This window comes from Lates calcarifer, linkage group LG15 (genome assembly GCF_001640805.2).
Source record: "Lates calcarifer isolate ASB-BC8 linkage group LG15, TLL_Latcal_v3, whole genome shotgun sequence".
NCBI classification, from domain to species: domain Eukaryota; kingdom Metazoa; phylum Chordata; class Actinopteri; family Centropomidae; genus Lates; species Lates calcarifer.
In genome coordinates this window covers 6054577-6082558 of record NC_066847.1, presented here as the reverse complement: position 1 = coordinate 6082558, position 27982 = coordinate 6054577, and the positions used below count along the sequence as shown (strand labels likewise).

Genomic DNA, 27982 nt, shown 5'->3' with positions numbered 1-27982 from the left:
ATTCTGAAACACGGTTGGCCATTTTGAAATGTCTCTATGATTTTTGAGGAGTGGATGGTCTGAATCGGCCCACCAGTGGCCTGTTTCCATACACTACATAGGTAAATTATTGCTGTGGTCCTGATAGCTTCCAGTCTGAATGAGTTCACCAAAGTTGTCACTGGTTGAGGCTGAAGGCGAATGTCGCCATTTCAAGTCAGTCAGGCGAAGAGAGTTGTGGGTGATGAAGTCCCCCACACCCCCCCAACCGCATGTCCCACACCTGGTTTTGGATTTCAAAAGGAGAGTGAACAGAGGGTCCACCAGGGTGTTTTTTAGAAATGGGGGACAGTCAGAGGGGTGCTGACCAGAAGAGGTAGGGCTCAGGCCTCAGTCAAGGACTCTGTGAGGGTGTCGGTTTGGGGGTCCTGCTGCACCTCTGGGACCACAATACCCCGGTGGAGTTTTTCTAAAGACTGCTTCATCTGGGAGATAAACATGGTTGGGGTGATGAGAGAGGGGGGTGAGAGAGAGGCCGGGGTCAGATATGCTAGATTATATAATGCAGTGGCAAGATCCAGCACATTATGAGCATAAATAGTTTGTATAAGACATGCGTTTTCTTGCTGCCTGGTCTCTCTGGAGCAGAGAGTGCAGCAAACACTCATACCTGGTCGAGAAGCGTGACCGAGGACTGCAAGATCTGCTGCCACTTGCTGAGCTGAGCCTGATGAAACTGCCTCTGGAGCTGTAAGACCTGAGCCCACTCTCCAGCCGTCTGGGGCAAAGGGCTGAGGAGAGGAGGAGAGCAAAGACGAGAGGAGAAGAGAGAGAGACGGAGGAGGAAAGAGAGCAAGACAAGTACAGAGTCAATTACATTTTTGTAGCTTCTTAAACCTACACTATCGGCAGCAGAGGCAAGCTATACACTGACATACAGATATCACCTTTTAAGTTTATATGATGAACTTAAAAAATCAAAACAATGAGCTGAAAGATGCCACAACGCCCTGTAGAATTGGGTGATAATTCTCACCATTAGAAGTGACTCCTTTCACATACAAGTAGGCATGTCATTCATCGTTAAAAAACATTGATTACAGCCACTTTAAATTCATTTTCACCCACTTAACCTTGAAAAGCAAGGGATTATTCCATTGCACCACAGCAACTTAAAACTCTGAGGGAGATTGCAGATCTCAGATCCCACAAGAATAACTCTGTAAGCCCAAGACCAAACACTAATTAACACCATGATCCCGCTGGGTGAGGAATGGCGCACAGTCTATATCTGTATGAAAAACAGTGTGGTGTGTTTACCTGTCAGCAACAGAATAGGAGTGCCATGTCTCCAGTGTATGGGCCGCTCTTTCCAGAGCGTACAGCTTGTAGAACAGCAGCATGTTGAGAGCCACCAGCACCACCAGACTGACAGGGACAGAGAGAGGGGAGAGTTTTCAGATTTACTAACTGGTATGAAAATAATAAAACGTCTTCAATAAAACACAAAAATGTCAGTAAGATATAAATAGAAAAAATGAACAGGACAAAATGAACAGATATTTCAGGGATTGTAAATGCTGTCAAATCCCACTTACTCACAACCCAGCTCTCAATCATAACACACTGTAATTTTGTTACAGGAAAAATCCATCCCTACACAAATATTAGTGTTGTTAAAAGCTACTTCATTAGTAAAATTAAGAAATTTTCCTTGGTAATTTTTGACTGGAAAACATCTTGCTGGTCTTGGACAGTGAGTACACCAAACAGATATCACAGAATCATCCTTGATATACAGTAATCAAACACAACAGTGTAAATGTGCGTTCAGACTAAACACAAAGCAAGCCTCCCACATACACACGCTGAGTTGGGGTGTGTTGCTGGCAAACTACAGCAAACATCTGTGCAGTCATTGGATGTCTGTGACAAACAAATGTGGACAAATATGAAACAAATATTGCTTGAAAGCAGACAAATTTGCTCCACATTCACCCTGAACACACCTCAACAGATTTCAATGGTGGATTTTTTCCTGTAAGAAAATTCTCACAGTTCATATTTGTGCAGCCAGTGGTATAAAATCAAAGCCTCTTATACGAACCTGATACAGATCCTATGCACAAGAAGTATTGCAGAAAGGAGGGGAAAAGAAGAGAAATAGCAATAAAGGCATTGTGAGGCTGTTAGTATGCAGAAGATCGATATCCAACATGTCTGGATGAGGGAGCACCCAGACATGGATAGAACCAAGACAGCAAAAAGCTAATATAATCAAAACTACACAATCAAACCAGGGATTTGATCAAGCAGCAAAAAATTTTCACTATATTACATAATACAGGAAACATATGTACTGTACTACTACAGAGGAGGAACACATGCAAGGACACACACATGCTTTTATGTGTAGACTGTACTGATTTCCACTCTGTAACTGTACACTCAGAAAACCCCTTTCTTACATAACAAAACCTCTATTTAGAAACGCTCGTCTCTGTTCTGAGTAACTCACTGTGTGTGAATAAGACGTAGCATTCATACGATCAGTGCGGCAGTAAAACATAAAATGTGCCGGAAATTATCTTCAATAAGAATAGCCAGAGGGGAAACAGGATTTAGAAAGTCTGTTGTTATTCATAGACTCAGGGCCACAAACACACACTTGAACTTACATGAAGCTGACAATGAGTAGGATGGTGGATATACTGTTGTGTCCTCCACCACGCGAACGGTCTCCCAGCTTCATATACTGAGCACCTGAAAAACAAAAGAGAAACAAAGGAATGACCAGGGTTTCCACTGTGTACTGAGCATATATTTCCAACAGCAATAACTACATCTTAATAATTCCAAACCCTGTTTGACCTCAAGGATACACATGAGTATTTGCACATGAGTACTTAAGTTAATTTTTTGGCTCTTTATATTTAATATATTTTAATAACACATCAAATAGAAATCAATATGTTTCACAGTCATGACACCCAAAGTATGAAAGATAAAATAAATAAGTAAATAGAAAAAAAAACATAAAACCATAAAAACCAATAGGGATTACAAGGCCTACGATGTAAAATGTGCAATATGAAACAAATGTCAGTTTATTAATTTATTACACATTTGTTATTACTTACTAGAATATTTCTAATAATATAAAATTATAATTAAACATGATGTAGATAAGCAGAGCATTAGACCGTTAGTAGATTTTTTTATTCCTTGTATGGCCATCTTAAAGTGTTTTAAGGCTTTTTAAAACCGGCACATATTCAGCTTCTGTTTGTTTTGTCTCTGGAAAACTCCCCAGGACACCTTAAGTTAAACCATTTACGATTTATGTTTTTGTTTCTGTAATGTAACTTGAAACAGAAACACTAGAGGGCAGTATTGTAGAGAAGACAGATTCAGGCTTTTTGAACGTTTGCATCACAGTCAATGCTGGTGGCAAGGATTGAAATTCCAGCACTGACCCAAAGCACTTCAACATGAACTGTGTCCTGGCTGACTTACTGGCTTCTCTCCTCTCCCTCTCCTCTCCAACTCCTCTATCCCCTCGTTCTCCGGGGCCCACGCCTCCTCCATCCCTCTCTCTCTCCCTCTCACCCTGCCGTCGAGAGCAGGTGCGTTTGCGGCGGCGCAGGGCTGGTGGGGTCTTGGCAGTATCGGCGCCCACTGCTTCACCTGTGGTTACCACGGAAACCTCAGCCTGTAGTAGCGTCTCCAGCTTGCACACCTCGCTCTCTGCATGAGGCAAAGTAAATAGATGGGGGAATTCAGATACACATAACCCACCCCTGCTATCAACTGTCAAATGTCCTAAATAAGGTTCAACAGCCAGTCAGAGCATTTTCAAGAAAAGTACAAACTAAATTCTGTCAGTAGCATGTAGTATGAAAACTTGTCAAGTACAAAATGCTGGTACTGAACACTTCATATTCTTGGTGTTGTTTATTTATTCTTTGACCAGACACTACCTTATTTTAGTAATATTTTTGTTAATTAAATGTGGGTGAAAACAACAGGACAGAATATTCTTGAATGAATAGATTAAAAACATTAAAAAAAAGTTCAATTACCTTATTGAAAATTACTCCTTCTACCTCAAAATATATAATCTGGAAGGTGTTTTTTCCAATTCAGCAGCTTAACTTGTGATGTCTTTCCACTAAGAAGTCAGTTCTCAGTGTATAAAGACTGGAGACAAATTTCTACATTGCACTTCAGTAAATTGCCATTAAATGTAGATTTAAGGTGAACATTGAGAAATTTGCCCCCTTCAGCAGATGATGTGCAGTAGATGTGAAAACAGTATTATCAAACATCCAAGATTAATTAATTGTTTCGGTATTGGTACCAACATTTAGGTACTGTAAAGGCACCTGTTCTAAAAATTTTAACTCTGACCAAGCATCACATTTCCTCACGTCAGTTTTAACAGAATGTATGTACCATGAGCCACATGAACCGCCTCTCATCAGAGAGAAACGGAAGTGGCTCACACCAAAGGTGCATGGACTGTGTTTTCATACCAACGTGAAACCGTGCATGTAGCTTTCATATCAACCATACCCTGCTTGTGTACGTTTCACTTTACTTTAGTTCAGTTATTTACAAAAGGGAAGTAAGCCTGAATGGGTCAGTTAGTTTGGTTTCTACAGGCAGAGATCCCCAACCATGTGACTCACCCATGTGTCTGTAGTACTCCTCAATGCCGCTCCAGGTGTTCTTTTCAATCAATGCTTTCACCAGGCTCCACGGCTGCTTCCGGTAGCAGATGTCTGAGGAAACTCTGGGAAGCGGAAAAGCAAACACATCCTGTTAGCACATATAGAAAATCTTACGTGTGGAGCGGATTTCCTCATTTCAATTTTAAGACTTATATGTTGTTTATGAAGGACAATTAAACCTGCTCTGTGTAGCTCAAACATTAATCTGTACATTTCTTAATTAATAATATGATACATTTCCTATGATTTTTAATCAGCACCTGAAAACAAGCAGGGACCTGTGTAGATGGCTGACAAGTTCCTACAATTCCTGTAGATTTTCTTAGGAAACGTAAGAAAAGTTTTGATGAAGAACTATCATAATCTGAGTTATTGATCAATACTGCACTGATTCCCTGGATTTCCCTGTCCCAAGCAATCATTTACACCCAGAAACATGGGGAAATAAGGCTCATGAATCCCAGAATTAATTAGTACATGGCTATGATATCCATCCTGAAAACATGCACAATATGTCAATCACAGTACACCAAAATTTAGAATATGATGGACCTGCTTTAAGTACTTGACAGAATATATCACTACTTGAGTTTCTGAACTCCAAGGCAAGTCTTTTTTATCTCACTGTAACTAGAAGACGTGACCTAATCACATATGTGTTCTTGGGAAAGACATTACTAATAATAACAAACACCAGATGATTGTGCTTTATCTTTCCAGATAACATCTTTGCATTAACTTTAGTTGGCAAGCACGATCAGAAAGACACAACATACTGTACAATGTGAACAGAGAATAATCAGGAGGGATGTTTATGGAACACATTTTCATTATTTAAAGTTGAACCATATTCCCTATAGCAGAATAAAATGTAAGAAATTAGATATTCACTCCAAATAAAGCCATCTAAGGATACAGTCCAATGTAAGGCCTTACTTAAATGAAACAAATCTTTTGCCACGTTGCATAATGGTATATTGAGGCTACTGTCAGTGGGACTGTGTCCCTCTTCTTTATCTTCCTCTGTGATGCCCTTGCTTTTTGATATCAAGTTGACACTGAGATCTCAATAATATTTAAACACCACTGATGGAAATCTGGAAATACACATGATGTGTCATCAACTTATGTACAATATGTTTGGCCAGTAATGTCTGCAGAAGGGAGAAAAAAGCATCTATAAATGAAAGAAAAATTTGTTTATTGTTTAGACAGACTTTTTGTAACACTGAAAAGGGATGAAACAAGGGAGAGAAAGACCCAATGGGATTATTTCGTATACCAGTGAGAGTAGCTGATCCCTAAGGTAAGACCTAGATACTCAATTATAGTTTACATCATCTATTGTGCTGCAACCCAACAGCATGGATGCAATGTAAATAGGTGATGAAAAACGGCAGTGTTTTCTCTCCTCGGTTTCGAGTTTGGTTTAATTCTGTCCTGTATTTTACCTTGCAGGACAGTGGCAAGCAGAGCATACTGTGGGTCAACAACAGAAAGCCCAACACCTGTGGTATGCAGCTGCTCAGGAATATAACAAGGGTCAGCGTTTGTGGCCCTTTCACTGATCCTTGGCTTGAATTTATTGTACATTTCCCACTCATCCTGTTCACTTCATTCTCCATGAAGTAACAGATGTTACTGGCATCTGTAACATGTAGTGCTCATGTTAATATATCATGTCAAGAAATGTGTCAGCTCCCGTCTTGGTCCTGTATCTTTAAAAATGAATTGTCAATTTTGAGAAACCAATTGTGAAACCTACAAAGAAAGTAAAAGATCTTTGCTAACAGATGTTTTTATCTTGCATGTATGATCAGTTCAATAAGTAGGATAAATTTAGCACATCTCCCTTTAAACAGAATGATGCAACAGCAAGAGGACATGTCATAAGTGAGCACTCACAGCTACACGTTGCAGTAATCTTGAGCATGACACTTGTGGCTCTTCAGTTTTAACTGTGTTGTCACAGTCCATGGGTGAGTGCGAAGTTAAAGAAAATCCCATCCACATGAATGACCCAAATGAGACCACAACAAACCTACCTGAGCCGGCTCTTGTGCTTGTTGATGGAGGTGAGGCAGTATCTGTGGACAGTGTAGAAGTAGTCCTGGTAGGGGATGCCGGAGGTAATGACCTCGGAGTCCACTACAAAGCACTCACCCCGGGCACTGCTCTTATGCAAAGTCTGGAAGCAAGAGAAAAAGAAGAGGTGAGAAAAAGAAGAGTTAATGGCATGCAAATTTATTGGTTTCCTCTGATACATAAGAAACCATCAACTGTTCCATTATTTTGTGCCTCAAAGAAGAAATAATTATTACATGTAATACTACCCAAGACTGTTGAGCAGTCAAAAACAGCTACCTCTGTATATACAACATTAAATTACACTGTCACAGCAGTTAAGCAGTGAGGCTTTGTATACGCCACAACAAGGAAATTAACATAAGTGCAAGAAAATGTGATTAATTACTTGCTTACCTACTTACTGAAAACAAAGACAATTCAAATGGTTGTAGGGAAAAATGGTGCCTATGGCTGATAAATGCTAAAATATTACCATGTTGTAACTGGAGGACAACCAAGGTTCTAATTTTATAGCAGCAATGCTTTGATTTGAAAAGACTAACATTATTTCCAAATTGTAGGTATGTTATTTTGGAATTAAATTCTTCATTTATTTTCATGATTCTTACAATTGTTTTTGTTATCAATTTAAGCTCTGAAATCTGCACTAACTAGGCCCAAAACTGGAACCAACACAAAGCAAAAATTGAAAGATCCCTTGGCTGCTACAAACTAAAACTGCGCAGAAAGTTTCACTCTAGTACAGGATGAATAAGAACCGTGTTTCTGTCCAGTTATTCATCTTTAACAGAGCCTGTGTGCCAAAGGACTAGATAATGAAACAACAAAAAGTCTGTGTTTGTCAAGGACTGACCTGTGTTTCCACCACAGGCGCAGTCTTGGGGCCGAGGGGGTTGTTGAGGGCTATGGTGTAGCTAAGCACACGGCTGGTATTCCCACTGCTGCTGTCCTGCTGCCATTCACCCACCGACAGGTCTGAGAGAGAGGGAGAAAAGAGAACATGAGAGAGTCGTGGGAGAAGAGGAAACACAAAGTCCCCAGAGATTTAGTCAAAATGAGAGTGCGAAAGGACACGAGGATGAGAATTTATGAATGAAAAGGGAGAGGGACCACAAGATCCAGAGTGGCTGAAGGAGGGGAGAGAAAGACGGTCAAACCACACTCCCTCATAAAAAACAAGAAAAGAAAGAAATGCCCCAATTAGAGGTACACAATGTTCCCTGGCGGGCTGGGCCTCCAACTGGGGTAGTCACTGGCCAAATCAACTCCATGGCTTCATCTCTGGCCTCATTTAAACTACAGAAAAATGTCTAAAATACACACTGCATTTATGCAAAGATCACTTCAAATGTCAAACTAAAAATGAAAAAAAAAAAAAAAAGACAGTACAGTAGTAAAAAAAAAAAAAAAAGTGAAGCATGAAAAAGCCAATTATAAATGGTGGTTAACACAACATAAAGAGATAGTGTGGCACCCTCATTAGTGGGACAATACAGTGGGCTACAGCACATCTCTGAGGGGTGGGGGGTTAGTCATCACATTTGTATTTATCAGCTAGACCAAGTGGCACAGCAGTTCTCAAGAAAACTAAAAAGAACATCACCAAGAATATGTTTTCACAATTTTAAACTGTAGCAAATAGAGTACTTGGCAGATGTATTTCTTAACATTTGAGTTTAATGGCGGAAAAATGTCACTATATCTAAATCAATAGCAAACTTCAGTTTCTAGTGAGAGACACAATTTTCCCACCAACAGCAGCCTCATTTGTCTAATAAGCAGCAGAGCAACAACAAACACTGGGTTTTAACGGTCACTGTCACAACAGGAAAAACTTGCTCTCTTGCGCTTAATGTTATGCAACAAGTTAACGCAAGTTGTATTCTGGAGGATGTAAGAACTTCACATTGCTGTTAAAGCTAAACACTGCTCCACAGCATGAGAAAGAACTTACAGGATCAATGGCCCAATAAAAAAAACAAAAAGCATCTTATTATCACATTATTAAAACTGAACAGAAGCAATGCAATCCTAGAGATTTTTTTAAAATTACATTACCACTGTGTGCAAGCACTGACAAAGTTTTGACCATCATATATATGTGAGTGTGTGTGTCAAACGTACCAGTGAAATGTCGCTGAGAGAAAAGGTGCTGGATGAAGTGTGTATCCGCAGAGAAGAGCAGGTCGTGTAGCTTGTCTACACTCATGCGGACCACAGTGTTTATGTGCAGCCGCCCACTCAGGTCAGCACAGAATGATTCCACTTCACCTTAACAGTCAAGAGGAACACATTTAAGATCTACTTTTCTTCTTTCTTTACTTTGATGTACTTCGATGTTAATATGACTGGATAATAATTACACTGACTCTGGCTACAGTTGTATGTATGTCTTTGCTTATTGAGAGCTTCCCAAGCAGTATCTGGTTTAGACATTAGAATCTTCTGAAATATGCTCTCTGTACTTAATATTGAACCTCCAAGCTATCATATCATTATCTTGTCAGCTTGGAGGTTATTTTTAGATTAATCATCTGACTTTACCAAAAACAGCCTGCCTATACATGTAACTGGAGTTAAATGGCATGCACAATATCTTTGGCTGTGGTGGACACAAACTTTCAGAGAAATTCTTAGATTCAGCTCAGGTCAGGACAGATTTAAGAGCAGTAAATTAAACCATGTTAATAAGTGAAAAACCAGAAGCAAAGAAGCAAAAAGAAACTAATATTTCACAGAGCTCAGGAAGAAGGAAAAAATAATAGTTATATTATAATAACATTTAGCGACAGCATAAAGACAAAGTTAGTTCAGAGTCAGATTAAAGCTAACAACCTTAAAGGATAACACTGGTATTTTTGAACCTTGTCCTTTACAGTAATTTTATCTCTAACAAATTGGTAATCTAATCTGGGTTTTTGTGGTGGTCTGTACAAATACCCAAACAATACTCACTCTCTTCTTGCGTGTCAGAGGAGTTGCTGGGGTCTGTGGGCAGTTCCTCATCGTTGGTGATGTCCAATGAGGAGAGGTTTCCCAGACTGGTGGTTGGCGGGGGCAGCATGTGATTGGCTGACTCGGACAGGCTGTCCCCACCTTCTTCCAGATTCTAATGCGGTGAGGGGGGAAAAAAGCACACCAGAGGACAGTTAGCAAGAGGTTTGTAAGGAAATCACTCCATTGTCATATGACTTTGAGACAAGAGGCCCCAGCTGGGCGGACCTCGTGCTGACGCGGCCTGAGCAGGCATACCACTGCAGCCATGCAATTAATCTGGAACCGACACACAGTCAACACAGCACACCATTTATTCACTGTGGGTTGGCTTGTGCTTGATCTGTCCATAACAAGATCAAAACTGCAGGAGAAACAACCACAGCAGCTGGTTTTGAGCAGAACTGATTGGACACAGAGCCAACCAGAACACTATTGCACTCTCTAGTTTTGATTTAATATATTTGGGATTTTTTGTCTTTTAAGGTTATTTTTTGGCATTTTTTGCCTTTATTGTACAGCTGATAGTGAAAAGGGAGACAGAAAACATGGGAGAGAGAAGGAGCTATGACATGCAATAAAAATCCCAAGGCAGACTCAAACTGATATAGATGTTGTGCCGTGTAACAATTTGACTACCAAGGCGCTCCTTATTTGTGTTTTTATAACATCATTATTATTATTATTTTTGCCTTATCTAAGAATAGCTGCTGTGTTTGAAAGGTACTTTGCTAATGAACCTGCCTTTCTCAAATTATTTATTTTTGCAATCAAGTGTACAATACAGTCATTTGAATCCAGTTAACAAAAAACCTGTCACTGGTGTACAAAGGGCCAGATTTGTATCAAGGCTTTACTAAGACACCTAAAATTAAAATAGTACATCAGTTTCAGTGTTAAAAGGCAACTACTAAGCCCTGCTAGCACTGTCTTGTATCTGATATGTTAGCGAGTACAAATCAGAACTGTTAAGCAAGTACATGATGAATCATAGCTGGCTAGATACCACTATTTTCTTGATAACACACTGACATTATATAAACACAGAACACACCAGCACTGTCAGTGACTGCACAAAAATTTGTTGGGGGTTTAAATTCTGTTTTTGCACATAATGTACAAAGTCCACATAGTGAGAATCAAGTTATTACAAAGCTCACAAAAAAGGATATTTTCATGCTAAAAGTAATGAAAATAATAGCTACTACATTAGTAGTCTTGATTCAGAACACTCCTGCAAAGTTCTGATGAAAACAGTTACACTTTACTGCTACAGCTTACAGAACTGTTGTGACTTTAAAAATCCTCGTTCTCCCAGTGGTAGCTCGCTCTGGTTTGCTTGTAAGTATTATTTCTGACTACAAGAGATGAAGCTGCAGACACTGAAAAAGTAGTGGGTGGATTTTACTTTATTAGTCCATCCCTGCCATGTAGCTAATGCTAGCTGAGCTAAAGTACATGAAGTAATAAAAATGAACCTCTAATGAGATCAGATTGTATATTAAACTACACTGGAGACAAGCTACTGCAGCACTAAAGTCTAAGCATGTGTGGATGTCAAGAAGAAAACTCACAAAGGAGGCACCAGCAGATGCCGGGGCAGAGGCAGAGGCAGAGGCAGAGGCAGAGGCGTTGGTGGGAGTAGTGGATGGCAGCGAGCTGTGGGAGCTGGGCGGGCTGGGTTCGAGGGGGTCAGAGCTGAGTCTGCGTCCAGATGAGGAAGGCACCTCTATGGGCAGACAGGAGGTGGAGGAAGGAGGAGAGGAGCCCCCGAGGTTTGTAGCAGAGGAAGGGCTGGCTGGACCACAGGGCACCAGGGGAGGGGGAGAGCTGCCCGTAGAGGGAACTGACACTGTGCTTAGGTCTAGTAGATCGGTGACCGACACTGACTCGTCTCCTGGCCTGGGGAACAGAGGGAAAGGAAGTGAGACTGAGTGAAATAGAGACCCATGCAGAGAAAATCAGACTGTGAGAGACACTCACAGAGAAACCGCAACCGTTTGTTAGAGAAGGTAGGGACAAGGGTATGAAATCTTTAATTTACACTGCATTTAATTTAATGCAATTATCATGCTGAGATTAAAAATACAGGTTTATAAATCTTAAGTTAATGACTTGATAGTGTCTGAAAAACAGAGACAAACAAATGCTCAGATAACATTTGCACACACATGCTACCTGAGACCCTGACTTGTTTTCATTATACAAATCAACAGTATTTAGTGAAAAGTGTGTTTATGTGTGTTAACTAGCATCCGCACATGCATCAACAATACAAGAATCTCAGATAACATGCATTAGGCCATATATTATCATGTTTTTACAGATGAGCACTCACAGTAGGCCGTTCATGTGTTCGGCAGTGGGGGAGACATAGTCGTCGTCTTCACTAGTGAGGCCCAGTTCAGTGCCATAACACTGGTGTACGATGTGCCAGAGCTCCTTGGGGGATAGAGACTGTGAAAATAAACACAAAACTCTTATTCAGTGTGGATCAAATTAAAATGACTGTTTCGTGTTGATTTATGTATGACTATAATCTATTACACAGTAGTTCCAGCACTATTCAATTCCTACATTCATGTATAGTTTAGCAGCTCATAGACAAAGCTGGTGCTAACTGTGGCTTGGCCTGACTAAATGATACAGTGAGTCAATAAGCCTAACCTCATTGCATAGAACAGCGAGAGAGTTTATATTGATTCTTAATGCCCCTTGGATGCCAATCAATTCTATCTGAAAACAGGATGGCAATACTTTATAAGGTAGTGCTTAAGTAGTTAATATAAGTAAAAATATTAGATATAACTTTTTGTCAAACTTTGAAATTGCTGACTTCCATGATGATTTACAAATGTAATCCCTCATATCAGCAAATTAGTAAGTTTGAAGTTAACACTTCTGCTTCTATTCACAATACAGAATCTGATGATTGTTCTTGGCAGCTACTTAGTTTTTGTTTGACAGCCTTTTGCAAGTCAACAGTAAGTCATTTCCAGACACTGACATAAAGTCATTATCATTTCATGTTTGCACTGCATACGCAGTTTCATCTCACCATCTGTTGCCATGTGTTTTAAAACTAATAATAATAAGCTACTGTGTTTCTGCACCAGCGCTGTCCAAATAAATGTCTGTGTTCAAACTCAGAAAATAACAGTGATTTAAACTGTTCTCCCAAGCCTGTGTTTGTGGCCATCTCCTGCTTCTTGACACTGTATTCTATTCTAAGACGCTAACTACTAGCAGTGTCACATCAGGCAGCAGTATAAACCACCAATATGGGCGGACGAAGAGATTGTACCTTGTCCAGCAGTGCGTTCTGCCACAGACGGAAAATCATCATGAAGCTGCGATCTCTTGCTCCGAAAGATGTGAAGAAATGCTGAGAGAGTAAATATCAGCGGGACAGGAAGGAGAGAGTATAGGAAGGAAGAAAGAAGGGATTTGACAAATGGTTTCCCTCTGTTGGGGTGTTTGCTTTGTCACAGTCAGTGGAGATAAAGTTGAGTCAGCTCATTTCATACTGCTTCACTTGCAAAAAAAGGATATTTTGAAGTGTGGAGTATCAATAGCTAACACTTTTCATGCTTTTGTAACAGTCATTAACTTAAACTGTAATGGGCAGAAAGAGTGTTAATACATTACAGATTGAAATTAAAACCTCAAGTTCTTTGAAAATGTCTTAACTAGGGTCCAGTGTCACTAGTGCTTGAGTCTGACCTTCTCATTGTCAGTGCTGATCTGGATGGCGTTTGGGATGAGCTTAGCAGTCTTCTCCTTGGTCATAGAGGTCACATCTTTCAGCAGGATAGTTATCTGAGCAGAGAAGGAGAGAGATTTACTGTGGGTTTGCTTCATTGTGTATTTCTGTGTGAGACACTCTTATCTAACCAAGGGCCTGAGCATATCTATATTGATCTGCAAACAAGTGCATTAAAATGACTTCTTATCAGATTGCAGGTGTGACATTAACTAGGTTACAACAGGCATATGTTTGTCTGTGCGCGTGCAAATGTGTACACAGTGTGTGCACGACTTACAGTGGTTTCCCACCGGAAGATGTTACTGTAGAAACAGAGCCAATTCTCTGACAGGTAAAGACGGCCCTGGAGCAGTATGTCCTTCTGCAGTGCACAAGAGTAATCTGAGGAGAGAAACAAGAAAAGAGAAGGGGTCAGTAGACTGAGAGATATCTGCTTGTATTAGGAATCATTTCAACAATTCAAGAGGTTGACTTGAAAGTGGGGAGGTTTGAGGAGTCTTCTTGTGTAGCTCACCCAACAGGGGCACACATAGAGCTAATCATATGCCAACATGTCTTTGACATTTATATATCTCACTCACCCACTATAAGCCGCTCTGTGTCAGGGAGTTTCTTAAAGAGTTTCCGAAAATCCTCATTCCGCTGTTTGTATGTAGGACTGAGAACCTGAGGGTAAAGACAGGAAAAAGAAATGAGAACATGGTATTCTAATTCACAGCAAACCTGCAGAGCAGTCACTAGCCTTGGGCTAGATGGGGATACTTAGTTAAAGAAGTGGTGAAAATTCTCCAAGACCAGTGATTACTATTTTACTATGTCAACTAGTTCCACCCACGAGAAACTTTAAAATAGACAAACATCAGCAAAAGTCAAACACCCTGGAGCTCACTGTGAGGCCTTTAATATGTACTTACATTGTACCAACTCTGCATTTTCTGTAAAGAAAAGAACACCATAGTTAGTAGAGAATATTGTTCAAGGTAAAAAAGGTTACACTACTGATTCTCTACAGGTATGGAAAATTTATTCGCTTACAATGCCCTGGTTAAGTAGCCCACTTTGATGCTGAATGCATGTGATCCTGCCAGTCTAGTCCCTAGGCTAAGTCTGTTTTATGTAACCTTGAGGTTTTTCAGTTTTCAAGCACTGTCAAAACTATCAGCACTTCTCCATTTTAAAAAGATGTGTGTAACTAACAAGCTGTAATGAACAGCTGTTAGTATGAAAAGCAGTTCTGTCCACAACAATGAGCCTGAAATAAAAGTTATGTGAATGCTTTAACAAAACCCTCAGGTATATTATTACATTATCTAGATAAATTTATTTACTGGTTATTTGCTAACATTTAACAGTCTTGTGACAGACAGTCAGTGCTGTAGTAGCTCACATGACTAAAATGAAATACAAAACAAACATTTACATTCACTCAAGATATCCAATGAAGATGAAAATTTACTGGAAGGAATGCCCATATCACCACCACACCACACATTTTTTGTATTTAAGCTATTTAATTATCATGAATTTCTTTCAAAATTATAACTGCAAATGCAGTTGTCAGTGCAGCAAATTCTGCCATAACGGTGCATTCAGGCACAACTGCTGTTCAAAAGTTCTCCCCTTTTGCCTCATCTCTCTGTGTCTCTACAGATCTTTTAGGAGCAGCAGTTTAAGGATTTAAGTTTAGCACACATCTATTACATATCACCATGATCAAGGTATTCTGAGTTACCTTGGCATTGCGGCTGAAGTGGCGTGAAGCAAGTGGGTAGGCAGATGTAAGGGAGGAGGCAGAGGGTATGGAGGGCAGGGGGCTATCTGAACCTCCACCTCCTCCACTAGTGCTCTTCTCTCCTCCTCCCTCGATCTCACTGGCCCTGCCACCCCCAAGGACCCTGCGCCGCAGGGAGGGAGAGCTGCCAGGGGTGCTGCGTGGAGAATTACTGGCCGTACTAGAGACACAAAAGAGACAGAGTGAGATTTGCTCAGGGGAGAACAGCGGAAACGGTTTCATATATCATCACTAAATTTCACTCTGTCGTGCCTTTAATGTTATTTTCTGAAGAAAGGCTGCAGGCGTTTCCTGTTTGATAATAGCATACCATTTGAAACTGCCTAGTGAAGACCAAAGAAAGGCCATGTAAGGCCAGTGTTATCAGCTGAACTCATTCTGACTGGTACAGCAGCCAGACAGTGAGGGTATTTAAAGCTGTTCAGTAATGTGTCTTAAGATGGTCAAATCAAATATTCCAACTACTGTTTCCATTAGAATAAAATACTACCAGGTCAGAACTTCAGGGAGTTTGAGCTGCAAATTTTTAATTAGATTTTCTTCTGGTCAGAAAACAACATTAGAGATACATAAAAACTAAACAGCTGCCTTGACTTTGAAGCAACAGTAGGTTCTAGAGCTCAAACAATTAACAACTGTGACAATCGACTAATCTTTTGCGAAAAAGTTTCCCTCATGTAATAACTACTGCTTTTCTTTATTTCATATCAAGGAAAACTGAAAATTAAGTTACTTAATATTTTACATTTTATGAACTAGAACAGGGATTTCTGGCACAACTTTGCCTATGTCCAAGGTCTATGGACAAGGAAAAAAGTGTGAACGGATCAAAATTCCAGCAATACTTGTATAAAAAACAATTTCATTGTACGACCTTGGGGTTTTGGCCTTCATTGCGGCTACGGTCACTTTATATACTACATTCTTAACGCACAAATAAATTGTTTCCGACATGGTTCAGCCTCTACCATCCTCCTCAGGGTCATCCTACTGCTGTCAAAGCTTTTGCATTTAATGTTCAGGTCAGTGACCCATGAAAATGGTTGTATTTACACCACAACACAATTTCCATGGTTGAACCTCATTCTTCTGTAAGTAAAACAACGGCTACATTCACCGTCAGTCATCTTAGAAGTTTGCCTCTGTCTTTCAAACGTACACAAACAGCTATTTATTTATTTATTCATCGTCCACTCCATTATCCCCAAGTGGACACCATGAACCTGATGTAGCTGCCTAAGTGCTAGCATTTAAACTCCACACTTATGATAGCCTCCAACTTGATGAATGTTCTGCTCATTCACTCAGTAGTATGTAGCAGTGGCTCCATTTGGGATACGATTAATCATTTCAGTAATTAATGCAAACCAAGAGTTCAATACTTCATTTAGTCTCTGCTCTTCACTCACACTACCACCTCTGTCTTCACAGTATTCCCATGTTCTCGATTAAGCTGTCATGTTTTCACTCCTTCTGTGATGATGATTTTTCTATCATCTCCCCTCCTAATTTCCTCATTTATGCCATGAATGATGATGGTCCATACTGTCAACAGTTTAGTTCCTAATCCTTCTGTTTTCCTTATCTGCATAAGCTAAACTGGCCTAAGTTTTTAGAGCTTTTAAACTGTCTTACCTTTGTGCTCAAATAATTACAGAAGGGTTTGAATTGTCGGAGCTGATTACTGTTGGTGAATTCATGCCTGCTCAAAAATGTATTATTTAACTTATTTAAACATTTTAGAAACTCTTTTGAACGCATTTTGACTAAATATTGTCTATACTCTTCTGCAGCTTGGTCTGTCTGTTGTTTATATTTATCAATGGGACAATATTTTCTTGCTGCCCTCTTGGCCAGGTCTCCCCTTAAAAAGGAGATTTAAATATTTATTTGGTCAAATAAAGGAAAAATGGGGTGTGACAGGAGTACAGCTCAGACTCTGTTAACATGGAAGCTGTTGTCAGTGCCAGGAGCTAGAGGATGAGACAAAGTTATCATCTCCTAGGCAACATACCACTGGGACTGGGACAAAGAGGAGTGAAGCTGAGAGTCCATCTCTAGATCAAGTTCGTTTTACAGGTAAATAATCCCCTGAATATTAGTTTATATGCTGCAGCAACGATAATCAGAGCGACGGCATTATGACAAGCAGCATTAAGCTATCTTTAGGTAAACGTGCGTAAGGGCAGCGGGTGCTGTAAGCAGGCTTGCTGTGCGGTCAATCAGTGCGACTGAGTGTGACCAGGACACCGAGTGATGTGAATCTGTGTCAGCATGTGTTTACAAACCGGGGATAAATCCGACAGCGGCACGAATGTAAGCACTGCCAGAATCTTCGACACACACCTCTAGCTATCTCTCTGTTGTGGTTAACAATGATACTGTCCTCTATCCTGTCACAAACTAAAAGCGAGGCGAACTCGCACAGATCATCGGCTAATGGGAAGCTAGCATACCGGCTACCCAAAACTAAAACATTATGACCGTACAAACACATTAGAAGCGAGACAAAGTTCGTCGCCGAGTCGCTAGGATGAATTATACAGCTCAATTAAAAAGCACTGGACTGTGCAAAGGCTGATATGGTCAGTGAAACGGGATGGAGGGGTGGGGGACTGTAGACAGACAGTGTGACCGAATGAATGAGCAGGATGAACATAAACAAATCGCCAGCGATCAATTCATACAGCTTCTAACAGACTACAGTCTAACAGACTGTGGCTGCACACTCGTGTTTTCATATTGTCTCTGTCTGTACCCATCCGTGTGTTATCACTGGGCTTTGGTCATCTGGCCACACCAAAACGCCCAAGAACGGTATTATGAGGACCACAGACAGCCATCACTGCACAGAATATGCTATCCATCACACTACTGTTTATGGCCACTTACTCGAACATGTCATGAGGCGTTTGCGATCCAGCTGATATGCACAAAAACACACACACGCATACACGTTGCCTCTCACTATTGTATCAATATGGCACCGGTGCCCCTGGTGTGTGTGCAGTTAAAGCGAGCCAGACGCTAAAGGGGTGTTATGTCCGCTCCTCTGCTTTGTTGCCTTCGGTTAGCGTCGGGTTGGAAAAAGCGCCCATCGTCCACAGTCCCGGGGTTAGATGTTAATTTCCCATCGTGGCCGACGCCCGAGCACCTAGCAGCCAGGCACTAGGACAGACCGCGGTTCCCTATACCGATTGCAGGACCCGGTAACGGGCTGCTGTCTCTGCGTCCATCCGTAATCCGTTTGGCAACTAGGGAGCGGGGAGGAGGAGGGAGGAGGGAGGAGGAGAAGGACAGAGGGAGGAGGCGGCTCCATGTGTTGACTGAGGCCTTGCTTTTATAGTGAGATGGTACTGAACAGGGGACGCCGATAAGGATGCAGTCAAAACTGAGGGCGTTAAAACGAAATTCAGAGGAACCAGTACCTCACAGACAGGATGCCTTTGCAGGTTGACTACAGGTATCACACACTTAAATTTAAACACGTTTTAAACTAAAATTAACACAGATTTTTGGATAAATGAAATTAGATATAATGTTTCTGGCAATTAAGACCTAAGAAATTCAAATTTACCACTATATAATAACACGTAAGGGTTAATATGCATAAAACTGAATAAAAATACTGAGTACCAAATTGAATTGAATTGATGTCTTTTTAAGGACATCCTGCTTTATCTACATGTGAAACTATTGCAGGTTCTATATGCTGCTTCTATCCATTAACCAAACAGATGCTCAAAACAAGCTTCAGCATTAATCTCTCATTCATCGCCCCATTCATTTGGGAAACTTAGCATTTCAAACAAGACAAAACAAACTTTTAACTAATAATATGTTGATAAACCTCATGAGTAAACAAGTGATGGATTAATCAACCATCTTGATAAGTGTTTTTTCAAAAGTGCCAAAAGACTTCTCGAATGAGTATATATGCTGGTTTCTTAGTCCTTAATGATAGTAAATTGAACATCGTTGGTTGGTTTCTTTTCATAGTTAAAATAACTGCAATGCTTTAAAGTAAAAGAACACAGCGAAAAACATTTAGTGACATGCAGTCATGCTTCATCTTGTAATGTGTATAGTTTACCTAGTTGGAAAGTAACAAACCATTAAACTTTGAGTCAAACAGCCCCCTGAAAGTAGCTGTGCAACATGAGTTCATCCCAGTGTTCCTTAGGTCTAACACTGTTAAACCAAAAAAAACAAAAAACAAAAGGTAAAACATGACTATCATTATAAATACAGAGACCATTGCTGCCTGCAGTGAATCCACCTGGTCAAAGCCCAGAGCCCACCCAATCCCTTAACCCTCAATCTCTGTCCATCCCTCTGGATTAGAGTCCACATCATAATCCATTCTGGGCTGAGCCAGGCCCACATCTCCACCATTCTGTCTCCCTCCATGTAATCTGCTTTTCTGAGGTTCACCAGTGGCTCATAATAATGTCAGAGTTTCATGAGCCAAGTGGGTATGGAGAAACAAGAGGGAACACAGCTTCAAAGCACAACTGAAAAAATGTACAGGATGTACATTTTACGCTACAAGATGTAAATGTTCTACTTATACGCCTTTTCCTTCCTGACCACAGAAAATCTCGCAGAGCAAGAGAAAGGAGAGAACTGCAAGTGAACTTATGACAGAGCACAGATCGATGTCTTCAATCTAATTAAGAAATTGCAGCTTCTGGCATACACCTGGTCCAAAATCCAAAGAGCCTAGGACAAACACTATCCATAATACAAAACAAACCAGTGTACATGACAATTAAAGCTGATAAAATCAGTTCAAAGTAGATACAATGGTGCTGGACATGAGATACTGACCATCAGCAGTGAAAGAAACTTTAGAAGAATGTCTGAGATTAGGTTATAGTCACAAATGGATTGATAATTGAATTGACTGCAAGCAATGGCACCAACTGAATACAGACTGTGAATCAGGAAGAGACAGAAAGCTGCACAGATAAAGTGTGGCGGAAGGTGAAAGAGAGCTCACACTTACAACCGTTGTGCTGTTGTAACATCCTTTTCAGTTATGCAACTGCAAGTTTTAAAATAAAACCACCAGTCCACAATCAACCTTTATCAGAGTTGTATTGATTAAACTGTGTAGTAAGGTGCTGTGATGTGTCTTCAATAAGTATAAAGTATCTGATAGAAAATGACATTTCAACACACTTCCTACACTCTTCATATTGCAGTTTGGACTGTCCTCCTCTGCAAAATGACACATGACAAAATTTAAGCTTAAAGACATGACAAGAGATAAGAGCTTTGCAGATTACAAATATTTAAGTACAACTCTTAAATATAACTCTAGTTGTTATGACAATTTAACAAGATTCTACATCAAAATGAGTAGAATGAGGTGAAGTGTCTGTGTAAAGCAGAGACACCCTTTCAGCTAAACTGTGGAAAATGCATTTGTGCTAGTTATGAAATGCAAGTGAAGGCAGCTTTATGTAAGCAATTCTGTAACTGAGACATTCAAAATGCAGTAAAAGTAGAAATTTGCTCCAATAAACTCTTTCAACCCCAAAATTCAAATGCTGGGAACAAATAGTGCAGTCAGCAAATAAGCATCTAGAAGCTAAAATGTAAGTAGTCACACTAGCAGATTTGTCACAAGGCCCATGGAGGAAAACAGGCCAGCTCTAACACCTCATCATTGTGTTTAGAAGATCTTTTGGTATCCTCTCTGAATGCTATAGATCGCCCTTGAGTAGTGTCCACTGGATGCTCACTCTCGATGAAGACTGAGACACCAGTAATTTGTCTGTCTAAAGAGTGTTTACAGTGAGCCTGGCTTAAGGCATGATCAGGACAAACTTGAACATAGCCTGTTTCAATAAGGAGTCCAAATAAAAAAACTCTGTCTTGATCTGTCAAGATTAGATGGTCTGTGGTTCAGAATTAATTTCCAATGTATCTCAAGTGGATTTTATGTCGGCTGCTCACAGGTGACTTTATCTGTAAGAAACTTTCCACTGTTAAATACGAACAATTAACATTTGCCATATGGCCCTGGGGGTAGCTTAGCACCACACCTTTTCTTTAGGGTGGTTTTAGGCAATAATACCTTAATATTTTTTTATTTAAAAACATGGAAAAAATAAGATATGGTTACATGTATTTCATATTTTACGTGCATGTTACAACTTTTGAGCAATAGTGAAAAGGAGGCAGTTTTCCATGACTGGGGGCTGGCCTGGACCACTACAGAAACAAGTTATTTTAACTTAGTGCTGTTAACACTGCTGCTTATGGTTTGTTTTGTATTTTCTCTATTATACTTTTTATGCATATGTTTCATTCTGCATATTTCTTTTAGTTCTTATTAGAATTATGGTTTACACAACCCTAGACATTTGTTTGCTGGAGCATTATTCTGAAAAGCTGCATATGTGTTAGGATTTACTTGATTTACATGAGAGCACTTGAATTTTCATTTGCTTTTTAAGTTGTTAGTTTTTCACTGATGTCAAACCATTATTCCAAGGGTTGTAATGTAGATCTGGATATTAAGTTCCATTAACATCCAGCAAAACAATGTAACTGCATCAATAAAACAATGTAAATAAGGAGGACAAGGGCACAGCTGTTTATATGGAGCACAGGAGAGAATCACCCTCTGCTTGCCCTCTGTAGCCCACTGCAGTGGTGCCCAGAACCTCCTCTGATTGGACTCACATGACATCATCAGACTAGGAGCCTGCTCCCATTGGCTGAAGGTGATGTCATGATTCAGAGAAAGGATAAATGGTGCATGAACCCCGCCTCTAGCTCCTTGTGACTGACCCAGCTCTGTTTTTCCTTGCAACAACGGCGGTCTCACTTTCTTTGTTTACAGTTTACATAACCTAGTTGTTTCGTTTATTTGAAGAGGTCATCTAGTCTAAAAGCTTGCACTACTCTTCAAAATACCACTCAATAGCAGGTCATATGTATTATGTAGGTTTTCTTAGTTTGGCCAAGGGATTTCTTGCTTCATCACTTAAATTCTCCTATCTGAGTGATGGCCTGCTTTTTTTTTATCTGACGTCACTGCGTACCATGAATCAACTCAGCTTAATCAGGATTTTAACTGTGTAATCTGTCCTCACTAGTTTTAGCCATTAGCTAATTAACTCCACCCTGCTCCAAAATAGTTGACCTTGTGTGGCGTATGAGAAAACTGGACTGATCGTAAATCTGTCAGATGTAAAGCCTTTTTTATTCCCCTCCAACATGCACAAATGAGAGGCTACTCATTCCACTCAGTCACTGCAGGCAAATCTGGTCTCAGTAGGGCCTGAATGCAAATTGGCTGAGGTTTTACAGAGCTATAAGCGCTGAATACCCATGAGACAGTCAAACATAGTGCTGACGGTGTGGACGCTCTGTTCTAAGCCATTGAACTCTATGTGGTGCTGCTGCTGTAAGATAAGTGAGCCTTCAACTAAATGAATGACTAAAAAGAACACTTTAGTTTGGGCCCTTTACTCATGAGGAAGTAAGAAATGCTGCACACTGGCATTTTATTTGATTATTCCTTACATCATAATGTTTTTAATCTTTGGCTGGTTGTTTGGGATGGATCCAGCACACTAACCTGCAGCTGTCCCAGTCAGAGTCTCTGCTGAGCAGGCTCCTGAGGGACCAACGGGAGCGGCGGCTGGGAGAAGGACTACGAGACCATGAGCGAGATGGTGGAAGGAGAAGATCCTGTGAGGGGCTGTCTTGACCTTGCTCTTCCCCTTCCATCTGCGTGGCCACAGAGGGGGAGGGCGAGGGGCTTCTGTGTCGAATCACGCCCTTCTCTGCAGTCTCCTCTATTACAATTTGTGGCATTTTACCCCGCTTAGGAGTGCAGCTTTGCTCCTCCTCGTTTCGTTTCTTGGTTCGGGTCCTGCTACGGTGGGATCGACTGTGGCGGCTGAAGCGTGACAGTCTGGGGCTAGGTGAGCGAGACCAGGACTCTGTATCTGAGGATGGTGGCAGGACAGTCAGCGTTGGGACAGGGATGGGTTGAGCCAGAGTGATACCTTCTGGTCCCACAGGAGAGGACATAGTCATCTTCAGATCTTCCTGGGGGTTAATTTTCTCTTTCAGTCACGTCAAGGGCACCAACACGTGCTTGCATCTTTAGAGATGAGACTGGCCCATGACTGACTGTGATGTTCCAGTCATGCTTACGTTGGATATATTTTAGAAACAGGATGGGTGAGCACATCAAGTACTTCCTTCAGCAATATCAGCTCTGACTTATTAAGTAACACTAACTATATTAAAAGATGATTCAGTATACCCCATATTTCTAGTGAACTTAAAGAAGTTTCTTCATCAGGCAAGTAAAAATCCCCATAACTGGTAAAAACTACTGAGCATTTCACAAGATGACAGTGGTGTGGGTGTTCCTTAACAGTCAAAAATGATGCAGCAGGAAGCTGGGAGGAGGTCTGTCAGATAATATCACAGGTCGTCTGATAAGATAATCCATCTCCAGTCGTTCAGTTTGTATATGTTGACTAAGCGAGACTAAAAACGCTCTATCATCCCTCTTCCGTATTTAAGTTTTGTGCCTCTCTCTTTCCTCCTCTGCACCACTTGCACTGTCCGCAGTTACTCTTTCTTCAGTACTTCTCTCCTCCCTTTGGCAGACTTCAGGCTTTCATTTGCATAATCAAGCTCATCTTTGCAAGAGTTGAAGTCTCAGACAAAGATAGTTCTGTATCTGGAAGTTGCTACCTGAGGAGTGAGAAGAGCAGAGACTTTGCATTTAAAAGGCTGGCCTTCATCTGACCACCACTTTGTTTTGAGTGTTTTAATCGTTCATCTTTACCACTAAAGCAAATGACTGCAAGACTGGGCCTATGTATGTCCTGTCTTTGATTTCTGATTTCTGGGAATATGAGGTATCATGTGACGATGATGATGATTTGAAATTAAATACTGTTCCTGTTGGAAGGCCAATCAATAGGATGTATTTATGGTGGGGTAATTCATTTTATTAGCAATCCTCAGCCCACGTTTGGAGAGCTGTTTTATTATTTTAGTGGCATATATTTTCTCCCTTCAAGTAACTCAGAAATATCCAAAACTGTGTGAACAGGTGACTGACTGATACCACTTTCTTTATCAGGGGACAGAAACAGAGACAAAGAAAAATTTCATCCCTGTGTGTTGCATGAAAAACTCGTACAGATCAGTTCCTAGAGGGAAAAAGGCAGGCATTCTATCTAAAGGCCAGCATTTCCACACTTTGACCTGCAAAGGCACAGCTGATCCTAAAACTGGCCAGAAATAACTAACACAGTCTTACACAGCAACTACCAGAGACTGTAGCAGACATAAACAACACACCCTTTGAAAACAGGTTTGTAACAAGGTCTAAATGCCACTATATACTACCACGGTCATAACTACATGAAAACATACTGCAGATGTGTCCTCCAACAGGGAAGGGTTGTGTGTGTGTCACTCCATTGTTTGCCTTCAAAGCAGGCACTTCCAAGGAAAGAGCCCGAGCACGTCAGACAGTATTTGCTGTGATCTGTTTGAACAAGAACAATCTTGGCACAGACTTGTTTGTCGAGAGTAATCCACAATAATCCCCGTGCAGCTTTCTCTCTTTGGTCCACACAAGCCTGATCTTTTTGCCATCAAATACGAGCCATATCAAGCTATGATCGCACAACATTACACAGATGCATTACAATCACTCGCAGTGCACACACAAGTAAATAAAGTTGCTGCAGACTAAAACGAGTGTCCCGGAACAGCTGATCCTATGGCATCGAGTTCAGAAACACGTCGTTACAATGATCTGCAGTTAAGAGAAACACCACGGATGTCTGTTGACATGATACCGTATGCAGTTGAACACTCAAAGACCAAAAGATATGCAGGCACAGAGAAACTTTTAGTGCAAGTTTTAAGTTGGAACTCCTACCTCCCATTGGATGAGTTTCCTCCGTTTCTGTTATCTTGCTCGGCCTCGAAAACAAGCCGAGCGACGGTGCGGGACGCAATGTTAAAATCCACTTTTTCACAGGAACACATCAACATTATTATATGCGTGAAGAAGCATCTGCCGGCTGAAGCTAACCGTTAGCCTTTAGCCAGCTAACGCTAAAGACATCCAAGTTGAGCTAATGTTGTCCCCGACCTCCGAAAGGCCGACAGCTCACAAAAAGATGACTATCTGGCTAGTAGAAAGTACTATGCCGACGACTTTCATTTTCACATTAAAAACACCCCGGTATAAAACTCTATTATTAAACTAATTTTAAAGCTATACACCAAAGTTAGCTTAGCATTACTGACTTGGTTTAAAGTTAACAGACAATACGTTTTTGTCGAAATGTGAAAAGCAACGAGCCAGTCAGGCGATTTACTCAGTACGTGGGGGGTTGCTAGAGGGCTCATCAATACGAAGAGTTATATCTGCTACATATTTTTATTTTAAGTACGACCCCGCCAACACTTTTAATACATATATTTTAGGAATTATTTAAAAACGTTCATTATTACGCAATCAAATATACACAGCCACCAGCAAAACAAGACGTACACCCCTCCGACAAACTTTGTGGTACAGTCCAGGAAAATAACTGTTCAGTGGATGTGGCGAGAAAAAGACGGGTGTACATCAAACAAAAACCAAACATACAAAATCTATCGAAAATCTATCGAAAGTTTTATCTATCATCAACTGTAATCTTCTGATTGACTTACAACAAATTGCCCCGTGATCTGGAGCCTGTTGTTATAGCTGGGTTGTTTTATTGCAAATTAAGCGGCCAGTTTCAGTACCACCACAACATGTCTTCACAGTACACCACAAACAAGTAGGTTACCGATAAATCCACAGTTTTAGCATATTTTCAGAGTTAATTTTGAAGGGAGCTCTTATGTGGCCAACGGAGAGAAACATTGCGACCCCTTGTGTCTAACAAGGTTGTGTGCAGACATTACGACTTAAGCCTCATACTCACTAAATTGCTAGAAATCTGTATTTGAGGTTTGTAAATCTACATTAAGCAGAAACTCTTATTTGGTAGCAACAAAAAGGCAGTGCGGAATGCCTTATATGGGCATATTTATCTCACCTTCTGCCTCCCGCAGCAGCATTGCTTCATATAGTCTCATGAACTATTATAAGTAGAATGCAGCCAGTAAGATATTGGATATCTTCACCTCCAGGAAACATACAGTAAACAGGGCCAATGGCAGGTCACCTTGTCTGAAACTGAAAACCAATGGACAAACATTGACAAGACACTTTCAGTTGAGATGATGAATAAATGTGGATATTTTGACAAACAAATGCATATTAATTAAAATCTACTCACAGATTATACAGAGAAACTGAAATACTGTTGAGTGTTTAGGGCTGTAACTATCTTTTTCATTATTAATTCATTTATTTATTTATTTATTTCATATGATTATTTGAGATATTTTGTGTTGATGGTGAAAAATGTTCATCACATTTTCTGAAAGCCAAAAGTAATGTCTCCAAAATGCTTGTTGTGTCTGACAAACCATTTAAAATATTCAATTTACTATCACATAAGACATGAACATGCAACAAAGATGCACAACTGAAAGGGTGGAACAAGCAATTTGTGCTTAAAAAACAAAACAAAAATGTGTCTATTGATAAACTATTGATAAATAATTTTAGTTCTTGTGAATTTAAAAGAACCCAGTAATTTTAGTATAAGCTACTTTACATTAAGCAATACTTTGGTCACATTTCTATTGTCCACACCCCAACATATGCACATACTTTGCATCTTTCAGTCTTATTTCCATAATATTGCATGCTCGTCATACCAGACTAAAAATACACATTCGGGCAGATATCCTCACACTTGAGCAACTAAACTTTAGAATCTACAAACATAAATAGAGAAATTTGCAGCCCTCATCGAGGCAGAGTCAGACTTCTCATTGATTTTTTTTAAAGGAATAAACAGTATTTAACATCATATATCTTGAAAATCTTTTGTTGTAAAGAATTTTGCTTTTACCTGCTTTCAGTTTTAATCTTCAACCAGCAGTTGCTTCTGTATCCCTTCAGATCGACAGCAGAGCATCACAATGACTTGGCAATTTCAAATTCTCCATAGGTTTACCAAGCATCTTCTGTCTTCTCAGTCCCTGTGACTGCCTCCTGAAATCAACACTCGACCGGCTCCACTTCAAAACAGAAGACTGAGGTTTGTGTTACATGTGCAGCCCAGGCAAGAAACTGCTCTGGGTAACAGGGAGTTGTGTTGCTGAGCACTTCTGGCTGCTGAATCGCAGACTGGAAACTCGATCTGTGCTAAAAATAAAAAAACATCACCAGCATTGCGAGAAAGGAGGTGTGTCACTCACTGTGTGTATGCGTGTGTAGGGTCACAGAGGTACAGCCCACCCTACTATACACAACTACTATACACACACACACACACACACACACACACACACACAGTGCACATATACAGGGTTTATCATATGTCAACATTTCCTTGAAATTTCCCCAGTATGTGTGCCAATCCAAGGTCTTTCACCCTCTCTTGCTCTCATGCCATGTAATTTCAAAGACTGTTCTGGCTAATCTTTATTGTCATTATCAATCATAGGCTACCACAA

The 27982-nt window shown here is 40.4% G+C and overlaps 1 protein-coding gene across 4 annotated transcripts; it reads right to left on the bottom strand.

The window, feature by feature from the left end:
- Positions 1 to 35: 35 nt before the first annotated feature.
- Positions 36 to 27663, bottom strand: gramd1a (GRAM domain containing 1A). 4 transcript variants are annotated; one of them, XM_018699922.2, is made up of 21 exons: positions 27376 to 27663; positions 26449 to 26588; positions 22950 to 24085; positions 15293 to 15512; positions 14475 to 14495; positions 14142 to 14226; positions 13838 to 13941; positions 13518 to 13613; positions 13099 to 13179; positions 12133 to 12251; positions 11369 to 11696; positions 9756 to 9909; positions 8925 to 9071; positions 7654 to 7775; positions 6758 to 6900; positions 4671 to 4774; positions 3496 to 3726; positions 2658 to 2742; positions 1300 to 1407; positions 650 to 770; positions 36 to 464 (listed from the first exon to the last, which is right to left on the bottom strand). In XM_018699922.2, exons 3-21 carry the CDS (start codon positions 23411 to 23413, stop codon positions 363 to 365), a joined length of 2835 nt encoding a protein of 944 aa, XP_018555438.1. In that variant the 5' UTR covers positions 23414 to 24085; positions 26449 to 26588; positions 27376 to 27663; the 3' UTR covers positions 36 to 362. The 4 variants fall into 4 exon arrangements, with proteins under 4 accessions (XP_018555438.1, XP_050931923.1, XP_050931924.1 ...); XM_051075966.1 differs by lacking the exons at positions 26449 to 26588; positions 27376 to 27663 and adding an exon at positions 25290 to 25421; XM_051075967.1 differs by lacking the exons at positions 22950 to 24085; positions 26449 to 26588; positions 27376 to 27663 and adding an exon at positions 25290 to 26349.
- Positions 27664 to 27982: the final 319 nt, after the last annotated feature.